The 23,281-nt window shown below is 49.1% G+C and overlaps 1 protein-coding gene across 2 annotated transcripts in view; it reads right to left on the bottom strand.

Annotated features, from left to right (window-relative positions):
• Nucleotides 1–21,959, bottom strand: part of MXI1 (MAX interactor 1, dimerization protein) — a 50,822-nt gene extending 28,863 nt beyond the window's left edge. The window contains exons 1-2 of one of the 2 annotated variants that reach the window (XM_031597502.2): nucleotides 21,679–21,959; nucleotides 13,598–13,730 (exon numbers count right to left, since the gene is read on the bottom strand). In XM_031597502.2, the coding sequence (XP_031453362.1) occupies nucleotides 13,598–13,730; nucleotides 21,679–21,859 (314 nt within the window). In that variant the 5' untranslated portion in view covers nucleotides 21,860–21,959. Of the gene's footprint in view, nucleotides 1–13,597; nucleotides 13,731–14,334; nucleotides 14,698–21,678 lie in introns of those variants that run through there. The other variant, XM_031597504.2, reaches the window with a different exon arrangement.
• Between the last annotated feature and the right edge of the window lie 1,322 nt (nucleotides 21,960–23,281).

Genomic DNA, 23,281 nt, shown 5'->3' with positions numbered 1-23,281 from the left:
CTCAGGAAGAGATCATGAAAGAGTTTCAGAGGCTCAACATGAAAGAGCCAAGAAAACAACAGAAATAGCAGAATAGTTCCCACTGCAGTTTAAATGACAAAAGCTGTAAGAAACTGAAGTTTATCCATCTCTACCCCAGGTACCTTGAAGTGCATACAAAATAGCAAGCAAAAAGGAAGCACTTATAAGTCATGGCAGTTCAAGGTCCCCACGAACCAACCTCTTTGCATCAGTTACTGTGATTATCCCTGCAACATTGCTACCCAACGTTGTAGCAAGGTGTTGCTGAAACACTGAACTACCTCAACTCCCTCAATGAAACACTGCAGATCATTGAATGCTTTACTTCATTGTCTTTATTTAAATAGAATCCCTCCTGCCAGAGTACAGGCAGCTGAAATTTCCCCAAGCACAGGTAAGGCAGCAGAACAGCGTCAGAGAGGAACAGGCTCTAAAGAGCAATGAATTAGTTTGTCACTTCTCTACTGTAATTAAAATCATAAAGCTGCCACATGACATTAAACACAGCTGACCTTTGTGTTTTACACATTTGATATTGATAAACAGCCCAACAAATGCACTGCCAGCATATCTGCATTTTGTTTTGATTTCTCACCGAGGTAACTTTCCTAGAGGGAAAACAACAACAAAGAGTCGTGCAGTGATGGCACTGAGATCCAAACCCTGGCGTCTGCTTACATCCAGCCTTGCTCTGGGTGTGCCTGGCCCCAGGGCAGCTCTGCATTTCCACCACCCAGAGCCCCCTCCAATGCACGTCCTTAATCCAACACAGAACCAGCACTCATCTTCCAAGTGATATCTAACTCACTCCACCCCACTCTGCTTTAGCAAGAAGTTAATCAGTAAACAAATACTCCATCCATCTGTGAAAACTAATGCACGGTTACCTGAATCACGTTTAGCAAAACAGCAAGAACATCCAGAGCAGGACAACCATTTTCTCTTACTTCATTCTGCCCATGCAGTCATCTCTGCATCATCATTAAAAAAAAAAAACAAAAACCCACAATCTTCTCCTTCATTCTCCACACCTTTCCCACATTCCGTTGACCCTCATTCCCACATTCCGTTGACCCTCATTCACTTGGCCACCAACTTCCCCCCCAAGAAACATCTTCTACCATTCTCCAAGCCAAAAATCAAACCACCTTTCTGGAACCAATGAACTAAGGTACTGCCCTTTCTTTTATTCAAGGCTTTTCACAGAAATGACTGCTATTAGAAGCAGGCAGATGACAGGACAAAACAAACAAAAAGGAAGGCTGATTAATTGCTTTGTTCTTTTTCACATCCACCTGTGTCCACAAAAGCAAACCTGGCTGAAGAAACCCAGTGTTCTGCCAGAGTTTAAAACAGCAGTGGATCAACACTGTGAGCCATGTATGAAACTAAATCCACAAGTTGCAGGCTGGGAAGCCTGCAGAAAAGCTCTGAGAGCAGCATGGGGTGAGGCTTTCAGCCCAATGGTAGGGCAAGTGATAGACTGGTTCACAGCTGCTGCACGAGTCAAATCTTCCTGCCAAGGCAGAGATGAGCAAAGGCTGTATCTGAGAGAGCTGTGAGTCCACCTTGCCTGTGGGAGTAACCCACCACAAGTACCAGCCTCAAGCCCAACAAGACTCACCTCAGCCTCACTTAGCAGCAAATCTAACAAAACATTTCCTTGCAAGCAACACAAAGACAAAAGGTATCTCAGTCACTGCTATTCCATGATCCTCCTACGCTGTCTGGCCTTGATGTCCAGAGAAAAAGCTTCTCCACAAGGAACTGAAATGAGGAGACAGAACAGGCTGTTTCACCTTCTCACTGACGTCAGTGGAGATGCACCAGATTAACCTGGCCCCAAATTCTGGCTAGTCTTTCTGTCGCTCTTAGACTGACATGGTATCAGATTCCTCCCAAGGCTCTGATCAAAGCTGTTTTCCCAGGATCAAGTCAGGCAGTTTCGAAAGTTCACATTCTCAGTCTCCAGCAGAGAAGGGGACACAGCCATCCTGGCATCTGTTCCTGTTTTTTCATCTTTGGAAAAGGAGAAATGGCCCCACCGTGTTTGCATCCCAACAAGGAGAAAAGAACTCCTTCACGTGGTTCACAACGACTACAGAAAGTCGTCCACCCCTCTGCTTCTACACGGAGTCCTGAAAGCCTCCTGCAACACTGTCAAACACTACTTTAAAACATACACAGCACACACTCCTTGAAGAAGTGAAATCCACACAGCCTTTCTCAGTTTGGGACCTACTCCCATAAACACTGATTCTGTTTGCAACACTTTGGGAATTAACTCTTCCCTGACACTTTCTGTGCAGGAGAGACACATAACATGAAATAATGTTCCCAAGGCCACCCAATAAACCAGTGGCAGGGCACTTAACCTCATTCCCTAAATGCCATGGTGCAGCAGGGGGTTGCTGTTCTCAGGCTGTCCCTGGTAGGTGACCCCTAACAAGGACATGAGTGCCATCTGACTCTTGGGACCAAGTCAAAGCCTGACATAACCATTGTATGCTGCAAGAAGGAAAGTAGAAAATCCCCACATAAATCAAACCTAAACAGGCCCTCACGTCTTACTCACCAGCTGCCAAGTGAACCAGCTCTACTCTCAAGACACCACTGGATAAAGTGACAGAGAATCCCCAGTGGAGCATGCTGTCCTACTGTCACTTGTACTGCTGCCTCAGCACAAGGAAGGAGTGACAGCTCTCTCTTGCTGAGCACCACGAGCTTCTCCCAGCCCCAAAGCTGGGCTCACCAGACTCCACCAACATCCCAATTTAGCAAGGCAAGGTGGCTTACTGCAGCAGATGGCTTTGCCAAGCCAGGCTACCAAACAAGAATGCTGTTTTGCATTCATGACTGCAGTCTGGGGATCAACCGAGATGCTCCTGCTTGCTTCCTTTCCAACTCTACAGTCTGGGAGCCACGTGCTGTCATGGCCCTTCTCCTCTGCCACCTGAGACCTGAGGTGCAGAGCCTGGTTCTAGCTGTGGGAAAACTGCCCCATTGCATACACTCCCTCATGCAGCACCCTGCGTGGCCAAGAGGAACTGAGTTTGCTGAACAAGCAGCTATTCAGTTTTTTGTTTTCTCCTCATTGTTCAATGTGTGGCCCCAAGCCAAGCCCTGCTCTGAATACAGAACCGATGGTTTTCTTACAGGCTTTACAACAGTCTCACCAAGAGCAGCTCACAAGTGTGTTTACTGCTATGCATCCTCACTTTCCAAATGGAAAGCCAAGAAATGGGGAAATGAGAGTTGCAGGTTCTCATTCCCTCCAGTGCCTTTAAGCAGATCCCCAAGAGCCTGGTTTTCTGAGCTACTTTGTAAGTTCAAAGCACCTCTCCTCCTGATGCTCCCTGTGGCTGCGCATCATCAGCACTTCTGCAGCTCAGCTCCCAGGCTCATACTATGGAAAAAAAACACGAGAAGAAGAATACACTGTTTGGTGGTCTCCCTTGACAAGACAGGCTTCAAGTGGCTTGCTGAATGTACACAGGACTGCTGACAGAGGTTGGGAGGGAAGTAAGTTCTATGTGCTATTCACTGCTTTGTTTGCCTGCCTTCTAATTTCAGTGACAAGTGAATAAAGTTCTACAAAAACCACCTCCTTCCCTTCTCAGCCCACAGTTAACCACATCAGAAAGGGCTGGTGCATGCATATCAGACACAAAGGCTGACACAAGACCCATCTGAGCCATTTCAGTAGGGAAACCCTAGCCCACCTTCCTTGCACATGTGACAGCTGACAACTTCTGTAAAGACTTAAAATTTAGTCAAATTACAGTAGATTTTCACAGTTCAGGAAAAAGTGATTTCCTTCTTCTCACCAAGGCAAGATTATTCACTGTGATCCATGATACAAAGGAGCATGAACACAAAAGCAGATTCTTGATTTTAAAAACACCGACAAAATAATGTTTTTGAGGACACAACAAGGAGAAATATCAAGTGGCTTCACCATGGCACCTCCAGGCTCCACAGTGGACAGAGAAGAGTAAGGCACTGAGTGAGGGCAATGAACCAGACACTTCCTCACACCACTGCTAGTCTCCGGGTGCTACCAGGGACAGCATCCCTACATGCTTCCCTGCATGATCACCATAAACAGATTACAATGCAAAATGCATTATTTAAGTAGAACAATGCACAGACTTTGACAAAGCAAAGACTTCATCCAACTCCCACTAGCACCTTAATATCTCTGCTAACGACATTTTCTCTGTTGAATATTCAAGCATACTGGAGGGTAGGATAAGAAATCACAATGATTTACAGAAAGAGGACAGGGACACAAGGGCAATTTTCAAATCTACCTAGAAGACTCAGATTCCTAAATTCTATATTCTTTCAAATAGTCACATGCTCCAAAACACCAATGCTACCTCCTGAAAACAGGATTAAAAAAGCATGTGCATTACCCCAGTGTACAGATGGTGGCAACCATGGAGGGTACAGATGGTAGGAGCCATGTAGGTTACCTGATGTGCTCAGATCTTGCAGCGTTTCAGTGGCAGACTCAGGAATGGATCCAAGGGCCCAGCATGCCAGCCCTTTGCCTTGTACCATGCTTCTTCCCACACACAATGCTACCCTTTTGAGGAAGATGGTCACATCCAGAAATCGCTTCAGAAATGTCATCTGCAATGCTAAAGTCTGTTTGGGGAACAAGTTCTTCTCTGCAACCTCTTCTGACCTAAAGAAACTGCCTTCAGATGCACTGGGGAAAATGAGGCTTTTGGACTAAAATATCACTTGACTGAAACTGACTTTGTTTGAAAAGAAACTGATGGCATTTGTACAGCTCTAGGCCAGGTCAGATTTCCTTCACTATTCAGACTTGTTAGTTATCTCCCATGTTACAGCAACACCGCTGCAACACAGTTCCTGGAGATGAAGGCAGGGAGAAGAGAACTTGAAAACAGGAAATACAGTAACTCTACTGTTAGCCATAGGTTGTCTTCAGGAAACTGAAGCACAAAGACTAACACAGGCTGTAGGGAAACCAGCAAGAGAACCCCAGTGTTCTGTCAACTGATCGTGCTGATCTACTGTCCTGGAGATCTATCAAGGAAGGCTGATAAAATGAAAGAGCTTGTTTTTCTTTCTGTTCTTCCAGTTCTGGCTCACAAACAGCAGAAACTCACAAGAAGGCAGCAAGGTGGTACCTCAGATGGCTCTCAGATGGCCAAACTGTTTGTGAAGCAGCTCAAACTGCTGCAATTTGCAGCGTAACAGTTAAAGGCAACCCAGAGCTGGTGCCATGTCACCTTACACCACGGTCCTTTACATCATGCCCTTGCCCAAGCAGCAGAGCAACGGCAACTGGGTAACAGTCAGTCCCAATGTTGTCTGTTCCTTCCCACAACTTCTAGCACTTGTTTAATCCCTTCCTGATGGTGTAAAAGGTGGAAGGAGATAAACAAAAAGCGTTCAGAAGACAATTGAGTATTTCATGCAGATAAACTTTAATCAAAACTGAGGCAAAAGTGTAGCTCTTAATCCACATGCCTACTTGCCACAAAGGAAACAGTGAATTACAGACAAGCAATTAAGATAATGCTGAAAGCTGTCAAGTCTACTTCAAACTGGATTCATGAAGCAACAGAACTGAAGTGAGACCACATTCCTATCAGAGAATGGAAGTACAGTAGGCAGCATAGACATGAGAGATGGGAACATATCCAGCAGGATGGAAAAAGCAGGACTGTTCCCTCCAAGGTGAGAAAAGAGATCCAGGCAACAACCCGCCAAGTGCACAGCCCCATTCTCAGGTCAAGAGAGCCCAAAACTGTCAATAAAAACAAATCCTATCTTTGTTGGTTCAAAGCAGGCAGGGAGCAGAAGCCAACTCTCTCAAGAACAAACAGAAATCAGCTTTTGAATTTGGGCAGAAGTTTGTCGGGAAGGATCAGGAGATAATCAACAGCAGGAACTCCAACAAACATGACAATTAACTTAGCAGCATGAGATGAGAAGATGTACTGGACTGTCTGGGCCAGAAAATGATTTCAAAGCTCCACCAGGAGCAAGAAAGGAAAAAGCCACTCTTACCCACAGTGAGGGAGCAGATGGGAACAGTGCTACAGGTGACAACCAAGCCATTGTCAAGTAAAGGATCGGGTCAAGTTAAACATCTGACACATGAGGAATGCTACCTGAAGTAGGGAACTGACTCTACACTAAAGACAGGCTCCAGAAACAAATGGCAAAGTAGGGACCAAATATCCTCCCCACCATCCTCGGGCACCAAACCTCATTAGAAGCTGGAACTAACAACCTTAATGTTTCAAAAGACCATAAGCACCAAAATCTGCAGTTCCTTGTCACTGTGTCAGAATTGCTGTCAGTAATGCAATGCTGCTGTCTGCAGCACAGCTCTACCTGGGTAGAATGCTGCAACATGAACAGCACGAGCCCTGACTGACAGTCCCACTGCTCCAAAACAGCACACTTTTGCAGAGACTTCCCCTAAATCCGGAGGACAAAGGGATTATAAACCTTCAGCCACAGATAACTCAGAGCAGATAGATGCTAGAGCAGTAAATTACAGCTAGGTTGCAGATAACATCAACAACTGGGCCTGCTTTTGGTTTACACAAAAGCCTCTTTGCACAACTTTGACAGTTTAAAGAACAAATTACATTTTACACCTACTGAAGGTATCAGAAGTCTAAATTCAGCCCAGAATCATGGGGAACACAGTGGGTTCCACAATGGAAACTGTTCTATCAGCCCTACTGCTGATTCGGAGGCCCTGTTCCACACTAAGGAGTGAGACTGACATTTCTCAAGTCATTTGCTGTACTTTCTGGAAAACTGTCAGCTGTAGTACTGCAGAGCCAAACATCACTGAGAAGACACTGCATGCAGAGCCTCACCTACACTGGGTAATTTTTGTCTACATCAGTGGCAGAAACTCAGCTTCTGATGTAGATTGACAAAGACAAGGAAAAGCACAATGTAATACCAGCAGGTTTGGAAGCTCCAGTATCACTGTGGCTTGCCTGCCTGTACTTGCAAACTCCATTGGTGCAAATTACATCAACTGGGCAGATGGGATGTGGCTGAGGTCTAAAGGAGCTATGTGTGAGTACAGCTCTCCTCACCAACCAGTTCCAACCAACTACAGCCTGGTAAAAACCTAGAGAAGGAAGAGGATTTTAAGGGGTGATTTGCCTCGTGTGTTCAGTGTAGCGGTGCTGTTACACAGGTTCCTCTTTGACAAACAAATTTTAGACTGCAGCATGCACAGATGCTGCAGTCAAATCACACTCCAAAAGATCATTCCTCTGTCTGTGTTACATGCAGGTAACAGTGGGGGATCTGAGCACAGCTTATCTTGCCAAATGAACTAATGAAACAGAACGGACCTACGATCTTCTTTCCCAGCCTAACACTTAAACTATCGTTATGCTTTCCCAAAGAGAAGTCATTCTTATGCCTAACTGTTGGTTAATTCCTCTTACTATCTCTATCAGAGAAGCATACCCTAACAGCTCAGCCCTGTCCAGTTTTCCTTCCTTAAAAATCTAACATATGAATATATATTCTCTACTAGAAGGCAAGAACCCACTCCCTTTACCCCTCCACTATTACTAGACAAAATTTCAACAGAACCACAAAGACTTCAGAGAGTAATCTCACTGTTGGTACATTAACAAAACATGGCACAACAAATCTCATCCGCCCTCTGTATCACACATGTAGACTTGTACCACACAAAGTCCTGAGCCATGCACGAGGCTTGAGGCAGTCTCCATCCCCAGCATCTTACACAAAGGCCAGATTCTAACCCACCTACACACAGAAGTCAAAATTTACTCCACAGCTAGTGGGAGTTAAGTGTGATCCAGTGTGAGAATAAGCAGATTAAAAAATGTCCCCAAACAAATAAATATTCAGAAACAAACAACCATCTATAGGGGCTAGAAAGGGGGGCAGCGAATCTCATCTGACAGAAAAGATAAAATGTATTTAAAGCTATGCCTATGCAAGTATCCACCAGCCCCCCTGCTCCTTCCCAGCACAGTGCTGTACGGTTGCACAGCACTGCTGTTCTGGTAAATCAGGCTTTCCTGTGCACCAGACAACCAAGGTTGACTTGCAGCTACACATGCCATGTTCTTTTAGCTTCTGCACCCGTGTTTGTGAACCTGTGGCAAATCAAGTCATCACCTGAGGCACACAAGGTACCTTCTGCACACCATCCTTCCACAGGGATGCTATGTGCACATGAAGCTTAAAACCAGGAGTACCTGAGGGTTTAAATAGCTACAACCCCCAACCTTACCCTCAAAAATCAGCTTCAAAGGTTATGAGAGTGGAGGGTTACAAAGACTCAGCACAAAACCAAGTGATGGGATTTAGAAGCACAAAAAAAAGACAGTTTTTAATGGGGTAGAGGAAAGGAACAGTATAGAAAATAGGAACTGCATCACTAGAACAGTCAGAAAGACAAACAAGCCCAGGCCCTTAAGACCTGCAGGTTACCATGTTCAAAACATTTGCATACATGCCTCCCAGCTGCAGATCTCAGGCTCTCCACACAACCTGCTACTGGGCTGTAGGTGTCTCAAGGACCCTTGGGAAGCAGCCTTAGACACAGGAGAGGATAACAGGAAAGAGGAAAACGAAAGGAAAAAGAAACTGGACAGAGACCAATACCTCCCAATAGAGCCCAGCAATATTTTGAAAAAGTCTAAGCATGAAATCAGCCTAATCACAACTATAACAATCTTACTGATAACTGTCTATTTAGAACTGCATATGGAAGAGTTTGAAAGAGCAGTTTTCAGTAACACTTGATGTATCCACAGAGCTGCACTCCCAGAACGGACTACTTAATTTTTTTTCTGGCAAGTTTTTAGAACCCAGCTTCTGTCCCAGAAATGTCTTCAGATGGAAGAAAACTAAATAAGCAATACCATATGTAAAAATAAATCTCCGCTGATTTTTAGCCCATTCCAAAAACCATCAGATATTCTTTTCAAGACACAAAGTAAATTGAAAAAAATAATAATTCTAATTTAATACAGGTTGGCTGATTGGCTCTTTTTTGTTGTCATTGTTGTTTGCCTATAGCTGTATTTTAAATGGGATATTCTTTATGAGGTTTCCCTTGTTTATTAAAGATTCCAGATCACAAAGCTGTAGCTGGTGACATTCTTGCAGGTGGATCATTTTCAGTACCTCAATATCTCCAACTAAAGCCAAGAATGCACTTATTTAAACGCATTCAGGTTTTAAAATCATAGCACACCATGCTAGTCACTGATCCCCAAAAGGTCTTTAAAATGTGCATGCAAAATACTGTGCATAGATATTAGGTAATGCTATGGGATGGCAGAGAGGAATCCCCCTGCAGGGATCAGTTGCACAATTGGAATAAACAAGAGGAAGGTAGTGAGAACCTTAACCAAAATAATTTCATTTTAAAAATGCGGTTAAATGAATTAGAAATAATGAAGCGATGCTTTCTATCTTAGTTATACACTTCTGCTCGAGTAGAAATAAAATCATTTTTGCAGGCACTGTGAGACCATCCTTATTTCTTTAAGAGTAAGATTTGCTCTATCAGTGCCATCCAAAGGTAGGTTGCCTGCTCCTCAGAACTCTGCAGGTATTTATGCCATTAAACACAAGGCCTGCTAGAAAGAAATAGCTGTCATTGCACAGAGCAAAGGGAAATATTTGGATTTAATCTAAAGAACATATAAATACTATGAGTCTCATATTCATGGCTTACTTGGTTGAATAAAGACCAGCAATGACACTCAGGTGTCTCAACTGTAGTTTGCCTTGGTTGCTCAAGAGACATCTTTTACAGGAGTCTTAAATCCCGTGCATACTGTTCATTTAGAAGCATCATTTCTGTATGCTAATTAAACATTTTGAGATAAAAGAAATCTAAGAAAAATCACACATCTAGGTCTGAAATGCAAGTTTTGTCCCTCATCAAGGGCTTGATGCTTATTTCAAAGTCCACTCAAACTTCACTAGACAGAACCTCCCAAGAAGGGATGACTATTTCAGAAAACTATTTTATACCTGCAGTGGGCCATCAGGGCAGCCTGCATCTATAAAGGATGGAGTAAATATAACATCCTCTACTGTCTGTTCGTGCCAGAGGCCTCCCCCATCAGGGTAAACCTTCCACTTGGGGCTGGGCAATGTGGAGGAGATACCACCAAGAAGTCCTGCCTGCACGTGGAGCTGGAGCGCACCTGCACGAGGCAGCAGCTGCTGGGGGATGTGCTGTGCTTCCTCCTCCACGCTCAGAATGAGCTGAGAGAGAAAGAGGAGCCCACCCTCCTACCTGCATGTGGAGAAAAACACCTGCTGGCTCCAGAACCAGTGAAAGCAGCTTGGAGGCATCTGATGGTCCCGCCCCCCCATAATTCCTGTAAGATTAAGCTAACCAACTCCAGGTGTGCTTGGAGCACAGCTCTGTGACTCGCAGACCTCCCTGAGCATCAGGTAGGCTCACTTGCTCAACCTCTTCCAGACCCTGATGCAGAAGCCAGCCACCCATGCCCAGGTGCTGGTCAAGTCTGAGGAGCTGTGAGATCTGCTCAAAAAAAGGCTGACCCTGGCAGAACTCTCCACTGACACTGGAAGAGGCCTTCTCACACAGAGCTGCATTGATGAGATTCAGCTGGTGGCAGAGAAGCAACATCCTTCTTGGGATGGTCTCCCCTGCACAGCAGTCAGTGCTGCTGCCAGTGAAATCATCAATTTTCACCTTGCCTTCTCTGTCCATGGACTGGCACAGCTCAGGTGGTCGTTTCACAGAACCTGGCATTACCCCTCTCAGCTGTGGCTACGCAGGGACCATGCAAGAGGGGCCTTGGCATGCTCATTGAGGGCAGAGTGGAAAATCTGTCCATCCCAGACACACCCTGGGCACTGGTGCCACACAACTGAGCATACCGGACATGCAGCAGACGTTACTCAACAGGCAGTGGGAATTGCATCTGCACATTTTCTCTGCTGCCAAACCACATTTTGGGGAACCTGTCTTCATGCAACTGAAGATGATGTCGCATGGCGGCTTGCAACAGAGAAGCCTGCTAATATCCAGGCAGTGACCATTCAAAATCTTGGGAAAAGTCCATTACCTCTGGGAGCTCCAGCCTGTGCTGAGATGCCAACAAACTGTTTGAACAAATGCTCTGCCTGTGAACGTCTGCACAGAACTCTGAGAGGGACCACAGGCATAGAGTACTGAGTGCTCCACTGCCACACAACCAGGGAGCATTTCCAGAAAGAAACACAGACTGCCAGAGGTTGGAAGGGACCTCTGGAAACTATACTGGGCAGCTATAAGAAAGAAGAGGACAGACTCTTTAGCAGGGTCTGTTGTGACAGGACAAGGGGAAATGGTTTCAAACTAAAAGAAGGGAGATTTAGATTGGATATAAGAAAATAAGTTTGTATGATAAGAGTAGTGAGGCACTGGAGCAGGATGCCCAGTGAGGTGGTGGGTGCCCTGTCCCCAGAGACATTCAAGGTCAGGCTGGAGGGGCCTCTAAGTAACCTCATAGAGTTGTAGATGTCCCTGTTCATTGCAGGGGAGCTGGATGATCTTTAAAGGTCCCTTCCAACTCAAACAATTTATGATTCTGTGATACAGAGCCTTCTTTAAACAAGGCTAATGCTCTACTCAGCATCACACAAAACACACTGCAGTGATTCTGGAGGCATCCTGAACTTCACAGTTGTCACTTCCCAGCACTGCAGCCATCTGGAAGGCCTGCCATCTCCTACAGCAAGTGCAAGCTGCTACGACTTGCGCTAACAGAAACTTCCATTTCCAACTGTATGTATAAGGTCTGAGCTCCCCAGAAAGAGCCACTCAGATCTCTGTCTGGAACAGACTTTCCTCAAGCCAAAAGATGGTGCCTACCAATTTTACAACAAAAATTTCATTTGGTGTTCAACACTCCTTGAAAACTGAAGGTTTTAAATAAGGCTGGAAAGTATCATTTCTGCCTCTCTGTTACCCTATCCCCCTCCCCCACCACAGATTCAGTGCAAAGCTGCCCTGAGAGAGCTGTGCCTGGGGGCCCTGTGCTGGCATGCCTGGGAGCTCTGTGCCAGCAGGGCACGCTGTACACCCACATCCCAGAGACAAGGAGTGCTCTGCATCCCTTGCTAGTCCCAAGGCAACAGGATTCAGTGCTAGGAAGCTCCTGAGGGGAATGTGCTTCCAGCCCTCCTCTGGAGAAGGGCAGGTTGCCATGACAAAGGCCTTTGAGAAAAAGAGGTGTGGGATGGAAAATAACATGCAAGAAACCTACGAGGGAAAAACACACATCTCAATTCAGCATTTGCTGTCATTTTTCAACATAGAGTGGTTGGGATTTGGGTTCATGGGAAATAGGAAATGACTACAACTGCCCTCAAATCAGGAGAGGGTGGGTGAATTGAGGCAGGCAACACAAACATGCAGCACACAGTGAGTCCAGGGTGTGATGATCCTGAGGTAGAAAAGTTCCCTGCAGCAAGGTGTCCTAACATCACTTCAAACAAGCTTTATTATCAAATGCTGCCAAAGCAGAATCACTGTAAGCAAAGACACTTTCCTCCACAGCCTCTACTGGTCTTTTTTCAATGGCCTTAAGAAAGCTTCAATCACCTGAGCCACCTGCCACCATTTCATGGATTGTATGAGCCCCACTGCAGTAAACACAAGCTTGCAATTTTCTATTCAAAATCATACTTTCTTTCTAAAGTTTCCCTGTGCCAGAAATCCTCAGCACTGTCCAAATAATTCCACAGAACAGAGTTAAAAAAAAAAAAAAAAAAAAAACACAACACCACCACCAAACACACCACAAAAAAAAGAAAAAAAAAGGACAGCAACTAGAGGGGAATAGCAGATCCTTCCACAGCACTGAGTGATAGGGCTAATCCGGTTGTCTCTACTTGATTTAACAAACCAAGAAATATGGTATTGTTTAATAAGCAATGTGTCAAAACCATGAAGTTCTACAATTACCAAGCTATCAGAAAGCTGGGAAATCCCACTGCCCTGAAAGCCAGAGTGAAAGACAGCTTCAATTTCCTGAACTGAATTTTTAACACATTGCATGCAGCAGCCAGTCATCTCCCTCTCTCCCATTTGTTGTAGGGGATCCATTTCAAAACATCATTTCCTTGCTTCAAGTCATGCCTGTCATTACAACCCCAGAGCGCTCAGGTTGCATGCATGCTATCCCTTAAGAGCAGTGACTTCTGGGTTGGAAAAACATCAGCTGTACATAATGGGAATAGCTATTGCCTATTTCCTCCCTGCACCCTCTGAACAGATCTCCCTATTCCTCTTCTCTCTGCAGCATCTGAGCGTTGGCACAGAGTCAGCTGGCAGTACCGCAGATACAGCTCCCCTGTGTCCCTCTACTTTAAGTGCTACACATCCAGAAGGGATGCTGTGCCTATGTGCCCCAGCTTTGAATCCCCCTGCACTCACATTCTCCCCATCTTCCTGGGAAAAAATTTTTTCTCTCCCAGTTTTCCTCTTCAGCTCCATCCTCCCACCCAGCTCTGCACCCACACTTTCCTGCCCATGTCGTACCTGTTGGCAATACTTGCATTGCTGCCACTGCCGCTGTGTTTCCTTGCCCGGCTCAGCCTCCGCGTGGGCTTTGGGTCTTGTAGTCCAGGACTTGGAGCTGAGGGGAAGGTCGAGGCATAGCCATGTTCGCACTCTGCACAAGAATCAACAGGCAGGGCATAAAAAAGGGGTCAGGAAAAAAAAAAAAAAAAAAAAAAGAAGTCAGCTGGCAGGCCTCACTACTGACCCGTCAGCCTAACTGGGGAAGCCCTTACACACAACAGCACAGGGAAACACGACTGCTGATGTATTCAGAGAAAGTGGACCAGGAGGTGGAGAAAAGAGAGGAAGGGAGTGTAAAAGGTCTGCCAACCTCGCAGGAAGACCAGCACATCTCCAATATCTGGAAGCGTCAAAAGAAGCCGGGACAGCCCAGACTGTGCCTCACCTCTCCTCCCATCCAGCTCTGAACCGAGCAAATCAGGCACGTTTCATTCCGCAACGCCAGGACCTCCCACCCCATCCTTCCTGTCCAGTGGGAAACTTTCCAGCCAGCCCCTGCTTTTCCTTCCAGAAATCACATCCACCTCGTCTTCCCCTTCCTGCCATCCCCCCCACCTCACCCACAGCCCAGCCGTGCCCCTCGCCTCAGCCCCTGCTCGAGGATCCCCTCGGCCTCTCTCACCCCTCCGCAGGGATTCCTGGCCCCGACCCCGCTCCCACCACAGGCGGTCAGCCCGGCTCCTGCCTGCCATTACCTCTCTCCCTCCGCTCCAGATACTCGGCCGCCTCCAGCAGCCGCTGGATGTTGATCAGCTGCACCTGCTCCATGGCCCCCGGGGCTGCGGGCCCCCCTCGGCCCCCAGGCTCCCAGCGGGGGGGGGTGGGGGGCTGCGGGGCGAGGAGTTGCCGGCTTCCCCCTTAACCCCAGCCCCCTCACATCGACCCCTCTCTCCCCAGGACGGCTCTCCTCAGAGGGGCGAGGAGACGGCGAGGACGCCCGCTCCCGAGGAAGCAACGAAGCGAGGCCTTTCCGTCCGTCCCTACCGCCCAGCCTGCCGCTGCCCGCGCCTCGCTTCGCCCCCCAGCCCGCCCTCGCCCCCTGCCGGGCTCGGCCCCTCCGCCCCGGCTTACCCCCCCCCGCCGCCCGGCTCTACCCCGCGGCCCCGCCAGGACCGGCCCTCCGTTCGCCCCGCCCGCCTCCCCCAACGCCTCGCACCACTTTGTTTACCTCCGCCGGGCGCTCACGGGAAGGGGGGAGGGGGGCGCCGCGCCGCGGGGCTGCACGGGAAATGTAGTTCCGAGCCGCCGCGGGGCGCTGTGGGACGGCGGCTGTGCCCGCGGGGGGATGGCGGGGCGCGCAGCCCGGCCCTGAGGCGACGGCGGCGGGAGAGTGGGCACGGCGAGCCGCCCGCCCTTCCTCGAGCGCCGCCGGGGCTCAGCACGAGGCTGGGCCGAGAGGCCTGCGGTCACTTCACGCTTCTCCTTGAGGCTTCCGCACGTGGAAGGACAGAGAACGGGGCAATAAAAGAGCAAAGGGAGGCTGCACCTGTAGAGGCGTTAACTAAAGAGAAGCTGCCGTGCTTCCAGGGCTTCTGAAAGCGCAGAGGTGCACAATCCGTGCACCAGCCCAACGTGCTCTACGGACAAAAGAGCACAGACAGTCTGTGTGCCTGTGAAAGCCTGCGGGGTGCCTGAAGCACCACACAAATAGGGCATGCTTCACCTTCTCGACACTGTCACACCTACATTGTGTGTCCCCACTCTTCCCGACCCCCCAGGAAAGCACTTCACATCCCAGCTTCCACACCAATCGCCACCACTTCTGCGGCTGAATTTTGCCAACAACTTTTAAGGCTTGCTGGAGTAGAGCTTCAAAACCTGTTAGCACGCGACTGTATGACAACCAGTATCCAAAGTGCTTAATCTACACTTGGAAATGGAACAGTAATCACAGAACATTAAAAAATTGATCAGAATACTCAGAATTAAAATACAAATCTCAAGCTAATGCCAACCTAACAGAAAAGCTGTTTGATTGGGCTTACTTTTCACAGGGCTGGACCTTTAGCCTGTGACCAACGAAAGGTATCAAGAGACTCATGCAGAGTTGCAAGAGCTGACATGAAAGAAAACCAAGTGGATTCAGTGTAGTTAGCTTTTCTTTAAATATTTCAGCTCAGCTTCCACGTCTTTGTTTCTTAAGTAAATAATGCACAATTACAAAAATCTGTGTGAAACAAAGACGAATTTGAGAGTAAACTGGGATGTCTTCCCAAAGAAGGAGCCTGACAGGGATCGGCCAGCCAACCACAGAGCCACAGCTTATCTGTAAAATCTGTCAGTTGTCATCCCAAGTGGCAGTGCGGGCAGGTCAGCCTGCAAAACACCAGAGTTGTGTGTGACAGAAACAAAAGTGGGTGCAAAGTGAATGGCACGAAGACGCCTGGTGCTATTCAACTACCGACCAAAAAAACCCCAAAGTCACATTTTAAATGGGGTTGAGCAATCCACAGGCTATGCTGGGGAGGGGCTTAAGGAAAAAGTATTTTAAGGGAGAATGAGATCATTTAATTTAGTGGCTCCGAATGATCTGTAAGTACAGTTTTCTGATTATAAGTGCTTGCTGCTTGGCATCCCTTCTGGCAGCTGTGATTCACTTTCATTGTGTGTTCTGCTGCTTTGCCCTTTAGAAAGGGGCTTTTTACATTTTATTAAATGGCACTTCGGCAGCCCTCCATTTCCAGCCTTAATAATGGATTTGTTAATCTCCCTGATAGCCTTTCCCTCCTCCTTAGCAACAATTTAAATATCCAGGAAGAAATCTGCAGTGCAGAAATCAATTAATATTTACATCTGAAATGCTGCTGTGTTATTTTATTCAAGTAAAACAGATGTGGTCTGTTTTGATTTTTTTTTTTTTTTTTTTTTTAAAACCAGTACCACAATCACTTACACTAAAGTAGCTGCTTCCATCAGGGGAATCTTCTAGGAGCTTTCCAGAAAGTAATGTTTTAAGCTTCTCAAAACTGCAATGACTTTAGGTTTCTTTTCTTTCCACTCTGCAGGAAGGGAAACTGAGGTGTAAGCAGCATAATCACTGCACGAAGACGCCCTCAGCTAGCGGTAGAACAAGAATACAGCTCACCCATCAAGATGACCAACCCTCTGCTTTGAGCACGAGGCTTAGAAATAACATGGTGCTTTGCAACCTGGAAGTTATTTTCAGTAAGGGCGATACCTTTAGTTAAACTGCCTAGTTTTCCATCCCTTTTCTGGCTTCTCAAACTGTCCTGTCTCCAACTCTTTGTAACCTGTGGGAGGAACGCGAACATGGCAACAGTTGCAGGGTTTGTTCGAAGGTGGGCAAAGGAAACTCTTGCAAATTCTTAACCTTGCTTTCAAATCCTTCAAAATTAACACCCCTGCAACCAAGGCATGAACAGAGGTATCCATTAGGAACTATTTTCTGTTGCTCTCAAATCAGTAAAAAAAAAAATACACAGAGGGTGTCAGATGAGAAAATTTTTGGTGACAACAGATTCACAAAACAGATTGATATCCAGGGGAGCAGCTATGACATACCTGAATATAGAAGCTACCAGCACATGCTGCAACAACCAAGTCTCCATTCACCTACTCGACACTGTTCCAATGCTTGCAATACCTTTTGCAAGGATCCTACAGCACCTATAGGATATGGCTTCATTTCTCACCCAGGAACCTCATTCTTTTGCAAGGCACCAGATAATCCCTTTCAGCACTCCCACTGGCACCTGGAGCCCATTGAATGGGAGGACAGAATTTTTTCACAGCCAAACCACCTGGACATCCATGAGTTTGAGTGTGAACAAAGCATGTGCTGTATACGCTGATCCAAAGACTACTCTGTGCCAACGGGTAAAGCAAAAACCAGGGAGGCGTGTACTGTTCTTTGGGCTGCCTGCTCCCAGCCTCTGGGAGACGTGCTCCTCTGTTTTCAGACCTGAACCGTGCCCCAGTTCATTCTGAGTCAGTGACTCAGTCAAGTCACTTGACTGATCCACCTACAAAATTCAGAAATAGGGCCTCCCTCAAGAAAATAAACAAATAAATAAATAAACAGCAAAATAACATACACAGGATGGGGTCTCTCAAAGGTAGGATTTTCCAGACAACAGCAGAAGACACTTCTCTGCCAGCCTGAGGATGCCCTGCTGCCAAGGACATGATCAGTTCTCAGCAGTGCTCCTGGCACAGCCCTGCAGCTCTTGCTCTACCCTATCATTTCTCCTGCTATGGCTTCCTTCTGAATTTCATGATGATGTACAAACAGCACGAGTCGAAATAACACAACCTGGAAGTAGCTGACACATGAATCACTTTGGCCAGGTTATGAACCAGGAGGAAGTAAGGGAGCGTATTGTAAGCTGGAAGAAAAATATATAAGTGAAGGAGGTCTGTACTGCACCATATTACATCACTGTAAGATCCAAGACAATCCATACTGACCTTGAGCCATGTGTTCAGCTCTCACTGACCTTATGGGAACCATACTTTGGTTTGTCAGAAAAAAAGACCCTCAAAAATGCATAGACAGTGGAAGGAGCCACAAGCTGAATACAGCGTTGACTCACCTTCAAGGCTCGGTTTTCCTTCCCTTCAGACAGATTTATTGAAGAGCAAAGGACAAATCTACAGTCACCCATTTGTTATTCTTGGTCAGAAGGTCACTAAATATAGGCAGCACTTGAAAGTCAGACTGCAAAGAAAATCTGGCTGTCTTTTTGCAAGGACCAAAGTCCACTGTCCTGTACACACACACCTGTGCTAAACTGTGAATAAGGACACCAGTGTCACACTGGTTTGCTGGCCATCATGCTTTTGGAAGAGGATGAGACAGCATGTCTGTCTCTGCAGTGAGCTCAGCACATATACATACCACATCTATTATAGATAAGGCATCACATTCAAAGAATTAATCATGTGTTTATGCAACTTGTACTGACATAAACAGAAGCCTGTGAACACGCAGGTAATGTTTGGCACATACCAACCCCAGCTGAATTTACTTCAAGTCCCTCTAATAACGCCTTCCCAACTCCAGCACTTCAGCTGCTTCTACACACTGCTATGCAGGCTTCGTTGTGAGGTGTATTGCAGAGGTGATAGATACACCACCAGGGCTGCCCTCAGCAGGGCTTTCATTTCTGAAAACAGCCAATGTCATTTTTCATGTGCTGTTTCTATTCCTTTGATACCAAGCTCAGATTTCTAGAAACAGGTCATTGGAAACCTGTACATGTCCTACCTGGCAATTAGTTTGCAACATGTGTTGGGATTGGGTTCCATAGTCGAGGCATGGGAGCTGCCTCAAGCAGGCAGGCAGCACTACTCCCCATTTCCAGCAATGAAACTGGAAAAAGGATTCAGCATTATCTCCATAGATAAATACTCCATTTTACCCAAGCATTATGACAATAGGATTCCATTCTACCCAGACTCTGTACTATAATCCACTCCACTGTAATGCACTTCTGCTGCTGCATCACCCAGCCATGTGGGCATGGTGGTGATGGGTTGATTGCTGGACTGGATGATTTTTTGAGGTCTTTTCTAACCTTAATTATTCTATGATTCTATAGTCTGAGTGACAAGCAGTGCTATCCCATGGGGTCATCACCGCCTGAAGCTTGCCCAAAACCACAATACCAATCTCAGACAGCACCCCAGTACTTTGCTGCCTTGTCCCCATCATGTGTACAGGTCAGGTGGAGCCAGACACCTCTCTGCCAGTCCTGTTTTCTTCAGGCCATGTTTCCCGGGGCACTGTCACTCCCCATGTGTACAGCACCCATCATTGGTGTAACTCAGTGGTCACACCAAAATGCAGCAGAGCCTTGCCGGGCACCAGCCAGAACCGGCAGGCAGCAGGGAGCACGTGCCCAGCTCAGCCCCAAGCTTTTGGGGCTGCTTTCCTTTGTTGCTGCTAGTTGCCAGGTAGGAGCCTGTAAAGATAAGCACGGAGCCATTATCCCCGTCTGACAGCCGGCACGGAGAGCACGGAGCCATCGGTGTTGCTCCAGCAGCCAAAGGGCAGCGGATCCCGGTGCGAAAACTGGAGCTGAGCACACGGCTCTCCCTCCAGCAGGACCAGGTATGCACCCAGGACATCACCCTCCCGCTCCTGCAGCTATTTCTGCCTTTGAATCGGTCCCGTGGTGTTCAGGGATTGTTTTCCAATTCCAACAGCAATTTTCTTTGTTTGGGAGGCAACACATCAAAGCCGCCCGTTCACCGCCGTCACGTACCGCACCGCACGCTCCATAGCGAGCCCTGGGCCAGCCGGGACTGTTCAACCCCAAACGCCAAGGTTGCAAATAAACAATGAGACATTGTGCAGCATCTCCTGATTGAGGCAAGGAGTTCCCTGCTATCACGGTTCTCCTAAGCGGAAGATGGAGAGAAAACAAGTGCCGGGAAGGGAGCTGGTTGGATACTACTCCTTCCTCTCAATATTTGGCAACAAAACCCCCATATCCCCACGTGCTGCTCACGCAGGGGAGCACCATTCTCCATCTCCAGACACAGAACCTCATAAAACCATGCACTTTTAAATAAAATGCGTGAAATGTCAGTTACTCTTGCAAGACAATGGCAGAACAATTCTGTTGGCAATCCCCCCCCCCCCCCCCCCAGCGTGATTCTGACACATCCTCTTCAAGCTCAGAGAAGAAGAAAAAATAATTAAAAAAAAAAAAAAGACAAAAAACAACCGGCGGTCCCACAGTGATCCCCAAAGCACCGCCGCTCTCTCAGGCGCAGCGCTGAGCTCCGCCCGCTCCTCCATCATCTCAGCGCTCGCACCGCCCGGCCGCTCCGCTCCGCTCCCCCAATACGGGGCTCTGCGGGCTCATTACGAAACACCGATTCGCACGTGAGGGGAAAAAAAAAAAACAAAAACAACCAACACAACAGCGCTATTTCTACTTTTGAGAGGAGAAAAGCAGCGTGGAGTTGACGATGGAGAACAAGGGCTAGCGGTGCCCCCCCCCACTGCTGTTGCGGGGTCCGTGCGGGGGCAGCCGCTCTTGCACCACGGGGACACCGCACGGGAACACCGTACGGGGGGAGGGGAGGGAGGATGGAGAAGGAGACACGGGGGAACGGCGTGCGCCGGGAATGGGAGAGAGGAGGGAGCTGCGCGTGTTTCGGGAAGAGGGAAATAAATAAATAAATAGGGGGAAAGGGAATAAATAAATAAATAAATAAGAGGAAAGTAAAAGAGGAAAAAGAGGAAAAAAATAAATCGCTATGAAATAGGAAAAAAAAAAAGAGGAAAAAAAAAAGAAGAAGAAGAAGAAGAAGAAGAAGAAAAGGAAAGCAGCCTGCGTGTGACCCGGGGACACAACGGCAGCGGCAGCCCGGGCTCACCCCGCCGGGCCGCCCCGCACAGCAACGCGTGACGTCACGGGGGACCCCGGCGTCGCTTATTGGCGGAGCGAACACCCGCAGCCACGCCCCGCTGGAGGTCTCCGCCAATCAACGCGGCGGGTTGCCTCCATGTGCGAACCATGTGGCTGCGCGGGGGCGGGGCGCCGGCCCGGGGCGCAGCGCAGCGGGGCCGCTCCGCGCAGCTCCGCGGTGCGCGCAGCGCTCCGCACACGGTGCCCGCTTTGTTCCCAGCGCGAAGCGGCAGCCTCCGTCCCGCCGCCTGTCAACCCTCACTCTCACTGTGCGCACCGCTTCGTAAAAGGCAACGCGCATCCTGCGCGCCCGCGGAGCGGGAGGCCGGCGGTAAGGCCGGCCACTGCCCCGCACCGCCGTTCGGCCCGCGTGGCCGGCCCTGCCCTCCCCGCGGCGACGTGGCGAGCGCGGCCGTTTGCCTACGTGACTGCGCCCATGCCCCGGCGGGGGGAGCGCAGCGGTGACACCGCCTCCTCCCCGCGGCCCCGAGCGGAGACCCCCTCCCGTCCACCGCCTGCGGCCCCGCCGCTCCCCCCGAACTTTACACGGTGGTCCCACGACTGTCCGCCGCTCGAGGCGAGGGGGCCCGCAGCCGGCCCAAAGTTTGCGCGATTATTTATTTCCCCCCTCCCGCAGAGCCTCCCGCTCGCACTCACTTTTATTTTCCTTCTCGATCCGCTCCAGGTAGCTGGCGGCCTCCAGCAGCACCTGCACGTTGTGCAGGAAGGTATCCATCCCCGGCCCGGTGTTAAAAATGTCCCCCAGGGGACACCGGGCCCCGCCGGCCTCCCCCGCCGCTCCCCGCGGTTCTCTCCGCGGCCGCCCGCGCTTCCCCATGCCCCGCCGCAGCCCTTCGGCCCGGCGTGTGCGGCGGAGCGTGCGGCCGTGCCCGTGTGCGGCGGAGCCCGAGCCCGGCGCCGCCGCGGTCCTAGCGCTGCCGCCGCCGCCTCCTGCCGCTTGTGCGCTGTTTTCGTCCCGAGGGCGGCCGCCGCCGTCCCGCCCCCCCCACGCTCCCCCTCCCCGCCCCACTCTCCCCGTCGGGGCGGCCTGGCCCGTACGCGCCTGCGGAGTGCGAGCGGCGGCCGCAGTGCTGCTCTGAGAGCGGCTGCCGGGCTCGGAGCGGGGCTGGGGTGCAGGAGGGGCCACCGTGCGTCCCTGCTGTGCCCCCTGCACCTGCAGAGCCCGCAGTGCCCCGTGTCACCCCGTGTCACCCTTGTCACACTGTGTCACCTCTTGCCATCACACGTTACCCCTTGTCACCTCTTGTCACCGTATGTCACTTCCCACCCCCTCATCCAGGGATCAGCATCCTTCTCACTCAGGGACACTGGGACTGTCGCAGCGCCGTGAGAAGCTCTCCGTGCCACCACAGGGGCTCCCGTGGATCCCCTCAAGACGTTACAGCAGTGGTGTGACATCACATCACTGTGAATGATACCCCCCGTGCTATCCCAGCAGTGCATCTATCCACACACATTACTGAGCACTAACTGACGCTGTAAAGTCACAGGGACCTGAGTCACTCTGGGCAAACAAACCCCTTGGGCTCCCAATGGCAGGGCTATTTTTAGGAGGCACGGCCACAGCATTTCTTCAGCCACACGCATGTCCTGGGGCACGTGCTGGAACCAGGGTGGCTCCCAGGCAGTGCAGCGTGGCTGTGACTCTGTGCCACCCACTTTGGCCCTCCCATGCCACTCACTGGTGGCTCATTGGAGCAGGGCTTTCTGTGCCGTGAGCAGTGTGCTACTTCTCCCCACGTGACAACTCCAGGTTCAAAGCCAGAACAATCAGAATTTTTATTCCCTTTACTTTTAGCTCAGTTCAAGACATCTTTTGCCCCCCAGAAACATGGTGGGTCTAGCCAGCTCTGAGCCCCAGCTGCTGCCTCACACCCTCAGTGTCCCAACTTTCGTTCTCTGAGTTTGTTCTTGACTGCTGGATGCAGAATGCTGAACTGCCTGAGCATGCTCTGCTCCACGCATTGGTAGTGGCCCAAAATTCAGTCCCCACATGAATTTGGAGAGCCCAGGAAGAGGTGGGCCCTCAGTGGGACCTGGGCACCTGCATGGACCTCTTGCCCAGGAGGATGGGATGCCAAGGTTCCAGGCAACCGACCCAGGAGAAATGGTGTTTCCAGGAGGTACAGAGGGGCATTTCCACAGAAGTCCTCCAACACCTCAGCATTGCCCACTGGTCACCTTGGTTTGCCACATTCCCTCTCTCTGCTCCTGCTGCAAACAGGAAGGACAGGACAAT

This window comes from Phasianus colchicus, chromosome 8 (genome assembly GCF_987193195.1).
Source record: "Phasianus colchicus chromosome 8, bPhaCol1.hap1.1, whole genome shotgun sequence".
NCBI lineage: Eukaryota > Metazoa > Chordata > Aves > Galliformes > Phasianidae > Phasianus > Phasianus colchicus.
Note: the sequence above shows the minus strand (reverse complement) of the source record. Positions and strands in the feature narration are given on the sequence as shown.